Source organism: Branchiostoma lanceolatum, chromosome 17, assembly GCF_035083965.1.
Source record: "Branchiostoma lanceolatum isolate klBraLanc5 chromosome 17, klBraLanc5.hap2, whole genome shotgun sequence".
Taxonomy (NCBI): domain Eukaryota; kingdom Metazoa; phylum Chordata; class Leptocardii; order Amphioxiformes; family Branchiostomatidae; genus Branchiostoma; species Branchiostoma lanceolatum.
The window spans coordinates 12,134,965-12,149,830 of record NC_089738.1 but is presented as its reverse complement, the minus strand read 5'-3'; the positions used below and the strand labels follow the sequence as shown (position 1 = coordinate 12,149,830).

The 14,866-nt window shown below is 42.1% G+C and overlaps 2 protein-coding genes across 3 annotated transcripts; one reads left to right on the top strand and one right to left on the bottom strand.

Annotated features, from left to right (window-relative positions):
* Positions 1-4,391: 4,391 nt before the first annotated feature.
* Positions 4,392-8,135, top strand: LOC136422778 (TLC domain-containing protein 4-B-like). Of its 2 annotated transcripts, XM_066410652.1 has the most exons (7): positions 4,392-4,729; positions 5,228-5,406; positions 6,031-6,120; positions 6,304-6,359; positions 6,911-6,999; positions 7,451-7,524; positions 7,729-8,135. In XM_066410652.1, the coding sequence occupies exons 2-7, from the start codon at positions 5,252-5,254 to the stop codon at positions 8,012-8,014; spliced, it is 750 nt and encodes a 249-aa protein (XP_066266749.1). In that variant the 5' UTR covers positions 4,392-4,729; positions 5,228-5,251; the 3' UTR covers positions 8,015-8,135. The 2 variants fall into 2 exon arrangements, with proteins under 2 accessions (XP_066266749.1, XP_066266748.1); XM_066410651.1 differs by having other exon boundaries at positions 4,392-5,406.
* Positions 8,136-8,184: 49 nt separating this feature from the next.
* LOC136422776 (uncharacterized) lies at positions 8,185-14,785 on the bottom strand. The gene is made up of 5 exons (XM_066410647.1): positions 13,925-14,785; positions 12,908-13,053; positions 11,189-11,287; positions 10,400-10,481; positions 8,185-9,859 (listed from the first exon to the last, which is right to left on the bottom strand). Exons 1-5 carry the CDS (start codon positions 14,745-14,747, stop codon positions 9,024-9,026), a joined length of 1,986 nt encoding a protein of 661 aa, XP_066266744.1. The 5' UTR covers positions 14,748-14,785; the 3' UTR covers positions 8,185-9,023.
* Positions 14,786-14,866: the final 81 nt, after the last annotated feature.

Below are 14,866 nucleotides of genomic sequence, written 5' to 3'. Positions count from 1 at the left end.
ATTGTGGCGTGGCCTGAAGCAGAAATATATCCGAACTTTGTCAGCTTCTAAGGCAAAGTGTGTACATACATTTTCTCTCAGCGCTATAATTTCAAAGCAAAGGCTTTTATCTAATATCCAGTATACAAGGATGTAGCGTCTTCCGTTCCTTCCTGTGTCAAATTTCTGCCCCTGCCAAATACTTGCCCCAACACTGCTTGGGGGTTTTCACTAGTATACCGGACGAGAGGGAAATGCGTCACACTTCTTGGGCGTGGTTATTTTCAACCAGAAGTCCGATTTTGGGAGGAGGGGTCGCGCTATGGCCCTAACCCTCGCCCCACCCCTAACCACAACCCTACACACGCGCACTACTCCACTGAGTAAAAATCTGGCGGAGCAGAAATTTGGCTCGACACCGGAAAGGAACGCAGCGTAGAGCCATCAAATCTGCAAATGAGTGTTGTAACAGACTGGGTTTGTTAACCTCTACTTCAGCACTAAGGACAGGGCAATCACTTGTCAGTATCTTTGAGTGCGCACTCGCGCGCTGTTATTTACGGTGTCTAATATCAAAGAGATATCACCTTATTTGGCCAAAGCGTCGTTTAGGAATGGCCGAATTTAATTTCTGACAACACTCGTTTTGTGTAACGTCACTGATTTGATGGCTCTTGATATGAAATTATAAAAGTAGCACAGCGTTTAAATGCATATCATAAGTATTGTAATTATTGTGTATTGCCCTCTAAAGCCAAAGCTTCCATTTAGCTAGAGACGGCCGAATTTAATTTTTTATGACAGCACTCGTTATGTGCAGTGATTCAATGACTCTTGTTATCAAGTGAGAATGATACAACGGCGTTTTGATTTATATGATAAGCCAATTTATGTAGCTACATGTATAGTGTGTATCGTGATCTGTGTAAACCTGGTGACGACCCGAGATTATCTGCTATAGACAATCTGAGAGGACAACGTATTTTGAACCATCCTTTCTTAGCACTGTCGTTAAAAGAGTAAACTGTCTTGTCACTAACTCAATGACATTTTATGTCATTTTCAAAAATAAAATTATTTGTCCTCTTGTAATTTTATGCCACTTTTTTCTTGTGTCATTATACAATTGCAATGACTAGATAGAATAGTCCTTTATCTAAAAACTTCGACCTATGAAGGAACAATCGTCCCAAATAGAATAAAGGCCAATAGGCTGGGTGAAGTGGAAGAAAAACAAGATTCAAACCGTGTTTATTTGCATGAGCCCCAGTTCCCAGCGTAGCAGCTGGGCTGTGAGTTATTACCTGACGGGATGATGTCACACAGCACTGAGGGGGGCGTTGTTGGGTTGGTCGACTACTACCCGATGGGGCTGAATCGCAGCGGTCTGGAGGCTGCCATTATTGGCGTCAAGGTGACCTCAATACCACACTTGTCCCAGGTGCGGCCATTGAACTGTATGATTATTTACAACTCACAATGGGAAGGACCGCTACTCTTTTCGATCGATAAGTGTGGTGGGATCTTTAACGTGCTCGATCTATGGCTCTCCTCAAACATGGGACCTCCATTTAACGTCCTATCCGAGGAACAAATTTCAACCAAGTGTGACTATTACAAGTGTCTCCCCCAAAGCACACACCGATTCAAACCATAAATATTGGGAGATACAGTCTAATCGGCCGGTGAAATGAATGCCTAGATCATCATACTAGTGTGTATACGTGTGGTACTGGTGAGTGTACATAAAGGTGGCAATAGGGAGGATGGTAATGGGTAACTAAAGTATCAGTTTGATATACGATGAGGGTGTGTAATCTTTTTCGTGGGTCTACGTTGAACATAAGGCCATCGCGAATATAAGAAGGCTTTCTTTTTTCATTTTCAAACCTGGGAATGGCAGCTCGGTTGGGGATGCACCCATCTTTCGGAAGGGACGTAACATGGGTGTAAAGTGTTCGAGGAGGTGCCTTGAGCACCTCCTCTAACTAGCCAAGAGCTAGTAGAGTAACCCCTCCCTGATAAAAAGATACCCTGCTATTGAAACAGCAAGGTACCTTGTTGCCCTATGCGCTACTACTAGCTACTTCAAGGGTTTGAAGGAACAAAGAAACGAACGGATGGACGAACTGCATAATTTGGGTCAATGGACGACCGTTCTTTCATAAGGTCATTGAACCTATTTTGTAAGCGAAGAAAAATTGGATTATGATTTGCGGTGACAGAAAAAAGACTGCTGTGGGGTGAAGGGGGATTGAGTTATCACTAAAAAGCAGTGGACTTTATCAGATTTACGGTTTGGAAGGGTGGATTTTTTTCGTGACTATTCTTTTTGAACTGTTGCATTGGTTCTCAATGGACTTCCCATCAAACGATGTCGATAATTATAAAACACATTGTGTAACACGGGAACGAAAGCTGTTATAACGGGATGGTAAACAGTATATACTAGATGCGTATTTTAAACCATCGTTGGACGTTTGGAAAGTTTTGGTGCGTAAGTAAACGATGGCTGAGATCGTGACCGGAAACAGACTCGTAGGCGACACTAACAGTGCGACCGGTACCTCTCCGTCCGATGCCGGCTGGTCAACAGTTCTTCCCGCCGAACTAAAAGCGACGATCGTTAGCCTTATTGGCCTGGGCTTGTCTTGGGTAATGTCTTGATCTTAGTTCTGTAAAATAGACATACTGCTGTGTAGTCACGTCATTACACGTTGAAGAGGTTTGAGATGAAAAACGTTACTATGGATTCATTTGGATGAATATTTAACGTTTAACCGGTGTGGCAAAACTCAGCGGGGGTGACCGGTTTCACAGTGGGGCTCCGGGTAAAAGATATCAAATCGTATATATCCTAAATGTTATAAATAAAGTAGACTATATTGAACATCAACTCAACTGCAGACTACAGGATGCACATATACAAGAGTGGTTTAGTTGTGTAAGCAATAATTCAAAATTGTCCCTTCTTCACAAATCCAAAAATCATTATGTACAAGAAAAATATCTTTATGATGTGAATAGTGTTGAAATCCGTAAAGCGATAACACAGTTAAGAATTAGTAGCCATAGATTGAATATAGAAACAGGTAGATACTTTAATGTAGCTCCCGACCAAAGGTTTTGCCCATTCTGTCCTAATCGAATTGAAGATGAGTTTCACTTTATTATGGAATGCTCTAAATATGATGCCCTACGAGTTGAGTTATTCACCTTTCTCAATTCAAGTACTTCAGATTTTAAGACACTCAATGCCACAGATAGATTTGACTATATATTTAGATGCAACAGCTCATACAGTGTTAAAATAGGCAAATATATAAAAGATTGTTTTGTTATTAGAAAAAATAATGATACTCAAAATTAGAAAACTTGAATCATGTAAAACCTAAGATAGTCATTTTGATGTAGTGAATGGTTTTATTCCATACTCATGTCTTGTTCTATGTTTACTGTTGTTGCCATACTTTGTACCTGCTACAATGGTCGCGCAATAAAGTTCTGTATATCTCCTCCGGCTGTATGTAAGATAACTGTTTAGATGAGTAAGAACAAAACTGAGCAGATGGGCTAAGCAGTTGGATGTGGCAATCATAGCGACTCCTTTTTCTTCTGAAAAACTGCAGAAATTGGCCAAATACATACATATTGGGGGAATGATTTGCCAGAGGGTAAAATTACGGCCATCAGGCCGCGTAGATTAACAGATTTTGAACCATAGTATGTCCAATAATGGGTATAGGCTAAAGAGGGTATTTCACTCGGCTGTGCCTAATTGCTAGAGTGGGACAAACCGGTGCCAATCGGCGTCAATTTGTTGCCCGAAACTGCATATTTTTAAAAATTCAAACAACTTCACAATTGCAAAAATGTCGCATATGGGAGCAATCACTGCAAATCTGTTTTTTGTGTGTGTGGTCTCAGTGGTGGGTATCTTCAGCTGTAAAGCGTACGCCGTGACCCTGTGTCATCTGACGAACATCTACTACTAAAGGCCCTGTCACACTTGTGCGTATATGCAAGTCCGCATGAGTTGCGTATTAACAACTTTTTGTTTCAGGTTAAGTTTGCAGCCAAAGAAGTCATGTCTTTGGTTCGATAACTAGGCTGCACAACGGTAGGTCAAAGTAGAAAACAACTTCCTCCCTGGAAACTCTACCTAAACCAAAAGACAAATGTTCATGTGCAACGCATACGCACTTGAATTTACGCACAAGAGTGACAGGGCCTTAACGTTGCAATCCAAAGGCTACGCAGATTCGTCGGGCGAGCTATATTCCTGCTGTGTGACGCCGGCGTCTGAGGATTGATTGACACGGTACGAGCCACTATTCAAAACGGCCAATAACTGTTACCTAACTCTCTACGGAAATCACCAGTCTAAAAATTGTCAAGTATTTAAGCTGTAGACTGGCTGAAAAAAATGTTCGGCGAGTCCACTCTACATGTACATGTATACCAATTCATCATTGTGCTATAGATTCTTATCACAACTTGTCCTCATTTTACCCCAGTTGTGATACCTGTCCAACTGGTTTAAGATGTTTGAATAGGTTAAAGGTTGCAAGTTCATTTATTTATGCCCGAAAACGAGTTTCAGTTAGAACACCGTGTCTGGGAAACATCGTTTAACACCCCATGAACGGTATACACCGGCGCCATTGCAAGCTTGTCCTGCGGTAGGACCACATAGTTGTGAAGTTTACATTTTCATTCATTCATTCTCCCAAAGTCGACTGGTACCGCGGTAAGTCAACGTAATTACTGTTTTTAGTTTGAATCTCTCTACGTGCAGAAATGCATTTTTGAGTAGTGTCTGAAGAATAAGATCTGGTCCTTGGTAAGTAACATCAGCAAAATGTCTCCTATTTACCTATGGTCAATGTGTATGTGTATATCTTGCCATAGCTGTAGAGAGAGTAAATTTTCTCCGGGGCCCACAATCAGGCAGTGCTAGGAATCAAGATATGCATGGTATGTGTTTTACACGTATAGTGGCTGACATAGTAGCGGGCACGAGATCGAGGTCACGGATTTTTCGTGGATTATTAGCCGTTGTGTCCTTGGGAAAGGCACTTTTCACGACTTTCCTCACCCCACCCTGGTGTAAAAATGAGCATCTGACTTCGGTTGGAGACTACTATTCCATAGTGGTGGAGGTATTTGGTCTCTCAACGTTGTATTTTTCTTTTGTGAAATCTTTCACTACTGCTAGTACTGGTGACCTGCTGTGTTTTGCGCTTAGACGCTGAGAAGAACAAGATCAAGGATGACCTTGCCTGCGGACATGTTGCCTTATGTCATCGTTCTAGTGACTTTCCTGGCTGAACTGTTTCTCTCCAAAGTGTTCTCCCCGCTGGTGATGCGGCAGTTCCAGTCTTACAGGGCGGCAAAACCAGGCACGCAGCAGAGACTGCATTTGTAGTAAGAATCATGTCAGACATATCTTTCTTTCTCTGTCTAGTATAGATATTTAGAGATGTACGTCATATTTGCAAACCAAGTACGCGGCAAAGACTGAATTTGTAGCAAGAATCGTATTTCAAACATATCTTCCTTTCTCTGTCTAGGAGAGACGTACAGTACGTCATATTTGCAAGCCACAAACAAATCACTAATATTGCATAATGATTTGCATTGGAAATAGTTCTTTACTTACAACATTGTGGTCACTTCTCATTCTAAGCCCTGAGTGAATATGAAATGTAAAATGATATAAACGTGTAGCAGGTTATTCTGGGTTAAGACTAGGAAGGATTTTCGCCTTCAAGAAATACACAAGCCGATTCAAGGATTAAACTGCGAATGTGCAGCGAGATGAGTTGTGGCCCGATTGTGGGTAATATGTGTCAACGTTCAAGGTCCCTGAGACATGAAGAAACAAGTCTGCATGGTCTAAATAAAAACTGTTTACAAATTAGTTGCCTTCATCTTTGATATATCTAACTAACAAAGCATTTCGTTGTGCATTCACGTATAGGGAGAAAGTGTGCGTTGTTACATGTTTTCTATATGTTTTGAAATTTGTAACTTCTGTTTTTGCCTCAGTCCTGCGTCCATACTAGTTACAGTGGTTGAGAACGCCCTGTCCTTGTACATCTTACTCTTCAGGTCTGACGTCTCACCTCACAGATACGAGTAAGTGTGGCAACCAACTAATATGCACACTCAGATTATCAAGTAGCCTCACAAAAACCGCGCTCCTAGCGGCCCACTCGACTAACACAGGCTTGTTATAAATTTCAAAAATATATGACGAAAAACATATCGAAAAACTATAGACAAAAGTACCACAATAAGTATTATTTTTCTTCTTTGCAGACCAAACTCAATCGTTCGCCAGCTGGGAGGAATATGGCTCGGAAGAATATTGGCTGGTTTGTATGATCGAAACTACTACCTTTCCTCTTGATTAGTTTGTAGAGTATGAGGTGTGGACACGTGACGTTTTCAAGAAACAGTAACCGGGACAAATGCCTAGTCTAACCGGGGCAATGGCCTAGAAAAACCGGTGCAATGGCGTAGCGGAATAGTCCATTGGAATGTTCTTTGATGGAAATCCTCCTCAACTGAGATGTAGGTTTAATATGATTTTGGGAATAGGGAATGACCTACTGGGTAGAGTGTTTACCTTGCATTGGGTCGTGAGTTCGAACCCCGGCCGAGTCATACCAAAGACTTTAAAAATGGTACATACTGTTTTCTCTGCTTAGCACTGAGGCGGCATTTGGGAAAGAGTATGGTAGTTAAACACACACCACTACTGGTGGACTAGCCCCCTGCTGTAGTGATTGCACAAAGTTGTGTGGCCCAAGGGCTACTGAAATGGAGATGGGCGCTGCCCTATGCACCGTCTGGTGCGGAAAGACTTTGACCAATATAAATAAAACAACAAAAGGAGAACTTAAGTACGCATTCATCTTTTCAGAACTGGTGCTGTCGCTTCAACAGCAGGTGTTCGGAGTGGACCTACTCATTCATCACCTGGTGAGCCTGATAACCGGATCCCAGGCAGTGGTGAGAAATTTCATGAAAAAATACCTGCAAAAATGAATTTAGCTAGACCATACATGTAAATAGGCTGTTTGAACAGCCATATTGACCGTATGAAAAACGTCACAATCCAAATCACACGGTCCCCATGCCGACATATGCATACAGCTTACAGCACAGTTTACACTTGGATGTCTCTCACATAAGACTTTAAATTTTACTAACTAAAGTACTAACTAAATGTCCTTTTTACCCAGTATTTAAGCATTTTCTTCATTAAATACAGTACTACTTTATGTACCCGCTTCAAGGAGCCCCCAGGGGTTATGGATGAATACTGTGACCTGCTGACCTTAACCACCCAACATGGAGAATATCACTTAACCTCATAGTCACGTGACTGCAAATATCCTACTAGAGGCTATGATGCGGCACTTTTACTTTATTCTTGTTGACCTCCTTCTGTATTATTCAGTTTGTAGGGCTCTTGCCCTGGCAGATGAACCTGGGAATCATGATGGAGCTGTCCAATCCCTTCCAAAGCATCAGGTGTGTCTTGTCTTATTACAAGTTTAGTGATAGCAAAAGCCTGTATTGGTTTCGCCAGTGGCAAAGGGCACCGGCATATTGCGCCGCCATATTGACTTGTGTATTATTCAACTTATTTTCACAGACACAAATTCAGTACTACGCATCTAAAACCTAATGATGGAAATGTAACGCAATTATTTACTGTGTTTTCTGAAATTCCAGGGTCGCCCTCCTCGAACTCGGACAAAAAACGTCACAGGCCTATCTCATTAATGGCGTCTGTTTCGTGGTCGTCTTCTTCCTGTGCAGAATCGCCACCATTCCCCTCTACTGGTACTACACCCTTCCCATGATCCTCTCGGGTAAAATGTTTGAGTTTGACTGGCTCAGCATCGTGACTGCCCTCGGCACACACACTGTGTTCGAGATTATGAGCATCTATTGGTTTGGAAAAATGGTTAGAAGTGTGTTAAAACTCATCCATGGTGCAAAAAAGAGTCATAAGTAAAAAGAGCCATGCAGTATATGCATGTATAAGAGTCAGGTAATATGTGTGTGCATGTGTGCATGTGCGCTGTGTGTGTATATGTGTATTTGCAAGCATGCATGCGCAGTTCTGAAAACAAAACTTACAAACTGCATAAGATAGCTGACAGAAATAATGAAATCACACAAACGTAATGTTGACTCAATTTTCTTTCTATTGACAGCAAGATTTTCAAACTCGTCCTTGAGGATTTCTTTCTTATATCAAGGAGGTTACAACTTGGTATTTTTGGCTATGTATATTAAGTAATACATCAAACGGCGTGTTTCAATAAAACAATTATATAATTTGTAGATGCTGCGATACATGTTTATTGCTTGCAGTGGGTTCTGCCCTTAAGCAAATAGTTTACTTTTACTTACACAATGTACATGAATGATGAAGCAAATTAGACCTGCTGTTTGTTGTACTAAATGAACAAATCATTAAGAATAAAGACAACACTTCAAGCATAGTTATGCAATGCAAGACCCAGCAACAATGACTGTTATCAATGACAATTTCTTGGGTCTACAGGAAGGCAAATAGCTTAAGTCACTAATATGGTTTTAAAGAATGAGATCTACATACAATATTGCTAAAGTTATAAAAAGGGCATGTGGTTCACTCTTGCCCTCTCACTCACTCACACACACACAAACACACACAAACTCTCATATGACGATGCTCACACACATGTACAAATACACACACACATGCACTCATCCTGACACACATACATTAAATATTATTGCTCATTCTTTCTCTATCTCGCTCTAGTCTCACTCTCTCTTTCACATGAACACTCATAAAGTAAAAATGAAACAACTCACTCAAAAGGAAAAGAGCTGATCTAAAGAAAAGAAGTAACCACACCCTCAAAAACATTCAGCATGCACAGCGACTTCAGTTCTACTGGTGGGGATGTGGCCATGCGTAGTACGCAAGAGGCGTGACACTCGGACTGACGGAAACTGCCAAACTCTTCCGATCAGTAGCCGGGGAAGATGGTGACGACCCGCTCGTCGGGGTCGACCACCACCAGCTGCCCCCCGGGACCAGCAGCGACCCCCTGCATGGAGCGCATCCCGGTCGGGATCTCGCGGAGGTACTCGCCGCGGCTTGTGAACACCACCAGGCGCTGGTTTCCCTGGTCGGCCACGACGATGTCGCCGTACGCGGTCACGCAGAGGCCCTTGGGACGATACATGGAGCCCTCTCCGGCTTGGTACCCGCCAAACTTGAACAGGAACTGCCCGGTTTCGGCGTAGGCGAAGACGTTGTAGGAGCGGGTGTCGGACGCCAGGATGGTTCCTTCATCGTTGACAGCGACGTAGAGCGGCGCTGACATCCTCTCCTCCGGTCCGAGGCTCATCAGGAGGTACCCGTTGGGATGGTAGATCTCCAGGCGCCCCTTGTAGCCGTCAGAGCAGGTGACAATGACACGGTTGTTCCGGGGATCAGTCGCGATGCCGTTGATGTACAGGCTGTTGCCGATGCCAAAGCTGGATGTCAGGCGGCCGTTTCTTGCGTACTGCACGACGTGCTCATCGTGGCTGTTATCCGACCCCACGACCCACAGGTGGCCGTCTGGGTTGACCGACACATCCCAAGGCTTCATCGTTGCGCCCCCTGGCAGGACCATCGGGTACTGGCGCAGGTGAACACCACGCATGTTGTACACCTGCACCAGCCGCTTGATGCTGTCGGTGATGTAGATCTCGTTGTCGATTGACACATCAACGCCGCGGGGGCTGGACTCGCGCGGCTCTGATCCATACGTACGGATCTTCACAACCTCGCGTCTGGTGCCTCCATCAACCTTTTCTACGTTACCAAAAGAAAATCACAAAAAGCTAGGTACAAAACAAACTCTAGATAAATACAAAAGAAACACTGTGACAATACTGCAGCAGACTGTAACTGTTTGTTTTTCTAAAAGATTGTGAAAATGATATTAAGAGTAAGGACACACAAATACATACAAACACAAATTCACATACACACACTTGTATATGGAGAAGGAGAGAAAGAGAGGATGAACATGATGTCATTGTGGGAAGATGCAGCTTTCATGCCAAAATCTCCATTTCAGACTTCATATTTCAAACCACTGTAATGTCAATCTCCTTAGACTACAGATCCACAGTCTATACATGTGCACTCGTCAGATAGTTCAATATAAAGGAATCTGTTAGGATGAACCCCAGGGGTGAACGTAAATGCCTGAGGCGTCGCCAAAAACTAATACTAACCATTGCAAAGGATCTTTGTCATGCTACAGAATTCAGGTGACAGAGTAAGACTTAGCATAAAGTGTGTTAAAACCATTACAGCCACAAATGGACTCACAAATCTTTAACATACCTTCACCAGTTGCGGTCTTCATAGGAACGGGGCCGTTCACTGGGGTTGGCTTGTCTTTCTCGCGGCCAGGCAGGGGGTTTGCCTGTAATACAGTCAAACATGGACTCAGCAAGCAAGTTAGCAACAGATTGGAGCCAGGAGCTCAACTGTGAGGCTGCCGGCCATTGAGCTACAGGGACATCTCTAATGGCTTCCCTCCCCCCTCCATAATATTGTACATAGTTGCCCATTAATGGGCTATTAAAGTACATGTCACTAAAAGTTAACAAATGCTATAGCTACATAATACACAACTAGACCAAGTTTCATGACCTCAAATTACCTTTCCCAAATGATGTTATTGTTAACATTTACAACTGACATATAAATGTTTCTCAATGATCATGCAAATAAATTCCTCATTTGCATAAACTTTACCATCTCCTCCACGTTAAGTATGAAGTCAAAGGATTGTAAACTAGCATTTTTTTATCACAAATTGTAGTTATAGATTGTTTTCATTAATCATGAATTTCTCCTGCAGTATCATAACATGTCGCTAGGGGGTCCAAAAAATCCATCTAGGCCTTCTTGGGTGATCATGTTGACACAAATAGACACACACGCAGACACAAACACTACTGAAAAATAACCATCTTGTTGAAGGTCACTATACACAATTACGCGCTTATTTGTAATCATGGAAATGTAAGAACAGAGTGGTTCTGTGGCAGGAGGTTTGTGGCACTGCATAAATACAAAATGTAAACTTGTGTAATTTGAAGTGGGAAAAATCCTGTCTTAACTCACCGCAGTCACAGGTGGGGCTGCCGCCATGTTGTTCTTCATCACAGGTTGGGAGGTTTGCCAGCCAGGCTGGTGTCCTGGAGTGCGCACGATCGTCGCTGCCTTGGTGGGATTACAATAATTAGAAATGTCAATCACATGGACGGTATGAGTGGTTTAATAATAATAATAATACTAACAATAATAAATGGTTTATTGGTCCGAAATTACCCTTGCAATGGCAGCCAATGCTGAATTGATGCAGGGTTTACAATCATAAATACACAATAATACACATGATAGTCATATTTGCACACTTGCACTTTATGAAACTGTCGCAAGGGTCTGGCGGCTGCCATTCGGCGCCAGCAGGGGACCTCAAAAGTGCATCTAGAAATTCCCCCAAACACTGTAATTATGTTACAAGTAACATCAACTATTAAAGCTATAATTCCACCAGGGTTCATAATTCTGCCACCCTGAAAAGATACGTCCAAAATCAAACATCCCCCAGTATAATACACTCCTACATGCATTGTTTATCAACTGTGCATACCTGGGGGGTGCTGCATCTCTTAAACCCACTGTTTTTCAAAGTGGCAGATTTATGTAACCCAGTGGATTAATGTTTATGGGGGTTATATATTCTCATATACTACATACATTCAGTTTATATACTACAAGCATTGTTATACAGGCTGCCATAGGTGGTATCACACAATTGTTGAATAATAAATAGATTATCTTGTAATCAATGAAAGACCATTTAGGATAAAAGGTCACTCCTACATACAAGTGTTCTGCGACCTCATACCTTCCCCAAATGGATGTTGACCTTTACTGAGTCAGACATAGTTGATTATGCAAATATGGTACTCGTTTGCATAATTTTCATCACTTAATAATCCTCTTTACCCAAATTAACACCCAAATAATAAAAGTTGTGCAAAGTATGAAAGTCTCATGTCAGCAAAGAAGGCTATTGTAACAGTTACAGTATTATTTTCTCAATAATCATGCAAATTGCTTCTCTATGTATAAAGTCGTTGACGTTTAGTTAACTTCCTCATACCGAAAGTATTCCCAGCATTATGCTATTTCTCATTCATGATTCAAATGAAGACTTGCATGACTGATTTCTATTGAATCAGATGTTCCTCTCTTTTTCATACATGTAATGTCAAGTTTGAAGGCATCATGGAAAGCAGCAGATTTATAAAATTTACTCACAGAGAATACAAAAACTAACTCCTAATTTGCATACTTTTCATCTAATTATGTCAATCATCACTATTTTCATACCAAAAGTTTTAATGATCTGTCCACCCCACATCAGTTTCAAAAAGCTGCTAGGGGGCCCATGTCACTGAAGTTATTCATGAGTTCAAGAGCTATATATCTACCATTAATAATCATGACCATAGCATGTCTAGAACATGAGATATCAAAGACCTGCTACAGTACGATGAAAAGCCAGTAGGGGAGCCCATAATCTAATTGTTTCCTCATTTTTTCAACTGTGACCTACTACAGTAACTAGTAATTTAAAGATCCATCCACGACTTCTCAAGTAATGCTGATCACAGACAGACAGACTAACACACACCTGAAAACACAACCATCTTGCCGAAAATAAAAAGTCATAACATGATTGTGCAGAAGCCAGAAGATTAAAAAATGATATATTTACTGTGACACAATGCTGCATACTAATATGAATAATGGAAAAATAATAACTCATACCTCTGCATTATCCGGGATGCCCGTATCCATCATAGCGAAAGGCACTGATGTCATCAGCGTTGCTATGCCGATGGTTGTCATGGCGATGCATACCAGGCGACAGAGTGACAACCCATCAACGCAGATGGCGTTGTTTCGGATATTGCCTACAGACGAGTGAAAAATATTGGGAGCATAAATATTTGATTTTTAAAATGCATTTCTGGTGTACATTGAATCATAATATTATATATAGGGAAGTGCTAAATTGAAATCGTTGTTTGAATTTTAGATTATGTTGTCGGTCAATCCTTTCCTCTGAAACACATTGCTACCGATAGCGTGAAATTTACGAATAATTGTATATTAGCCACAAAAAAGAACTAAACCCCTAAATGTTGGAGATTTCCTTATTGCATGCATGTTTATTATGCTGTAGACGCAGGATTAAAACACACTATACATTTATAGATATCAACAGCTTTGAATAATCATATGGCACTGTGCTGGGGCTTTCTTGTACACCTTTTGATACATTTGCTAATCAAAAGCAACTTGAACAACTACCGACAATATGAAAAACAAACTATATATATTACAGACAAAACAAATGGATCCAAAATATTTGTCAATATCACGGCAATACATTAATCATTTTGAAGTTAGCACTGAATTTTGAACCTTCAAGTCACATGCATATCAGAAAGTTATAAACCAAATGTACTAAATATACGATGCAAAAAAAGGTGTACTTGCTCAAATTCATGTAAACTTCTATGCTAACACATGATCAACACACTCATTAAAACAGGGTCACCAATAATTGCTTTTAACATCAATTCTGAACAAAAACTTTTCATTTTGCAGTGCTTTGGGACTCTGCTGGAAAAAGCTGACAGAAACAAAATTTAATGCACCATGATAATATAACCATATGAAAATATGGATTATGAGAAGAAGAATTAGTAAAAAGATTGAGTGAGTGAGTGAGTGAGTGAGTGAATAAGGGAGAGCGGTACACAATTTCAAAGTGGGTACCTGGAGGGAGATCAGAGGCGTATAACGGGTTGAGCACCTCGACGGGTTGAGCTCCCCCTGGCGCAGTGTCGGGTCCGGCCGGTCCTGGGTCATCAGGTGCGTCGCTCGTTCCTCCATCCCGCCCGCCAGGCATGTCTTCAAGCACCAACGCCGGGCTGTCGTCCCTGGGAGACCGACCGCGCACGTTTTCGCCACGCCCGGTTGTCTCGAAGCCTTCCCGACCACGACGTTCCCTCAGTGGGATCCAAAGGCGCGGATCTATATTCTGATCTGGATCAGGGGCTTGGATCTGGATGTTGGATCCCCAAGCCTGCTCGTAAACATCTGCCACCGGATCCAGATTTTGATCTGGATACGGCACTTTGATCTGGATTCCAGATCCCGAATTGCGAGACTGCTCGTAAAACGGCTCTTCCATAGGATCTGTATCCTGATATGGATCTGGGGCTTCGATCTGGATGTCAGATCCCCAAGCCGGCTCGTAAACACCTACCACTGGATCCATATTTTGATCTGGATACGGCACTTTGATCTTGATGTCAGATCGCCAATCGCAAGCCAGCTCGTAAACATCTTCCACCGGATCCATATTCTGATCTGGATCCGGAGCTTGGATCTGGTTGTCAGATCCCCAATCGCAAGCCTGCTCATAAACATCTGCCATCGGATCCATTCTCTGATCTGGATCCCGGGCTTGGATCTGGACGTTACACGTACATTCCCAAGCCTGGTCGTAAACCCCTCCCATCGGATCTACGTTCTGATCCGGATCTATGACTCGGATCTGTATGTCAGATCCCCAAGTCTCGTAAATATCTGCCATCTCAGTCTATACCACCGCCTGGGTCTGCGGAAAATATATTCTGATGTTGGTTACAACAAGCTAAGCTACCTGCCCCACGCAGATTCAGCTGCTAATTGTCTGCATTTGTGCAGGGTATT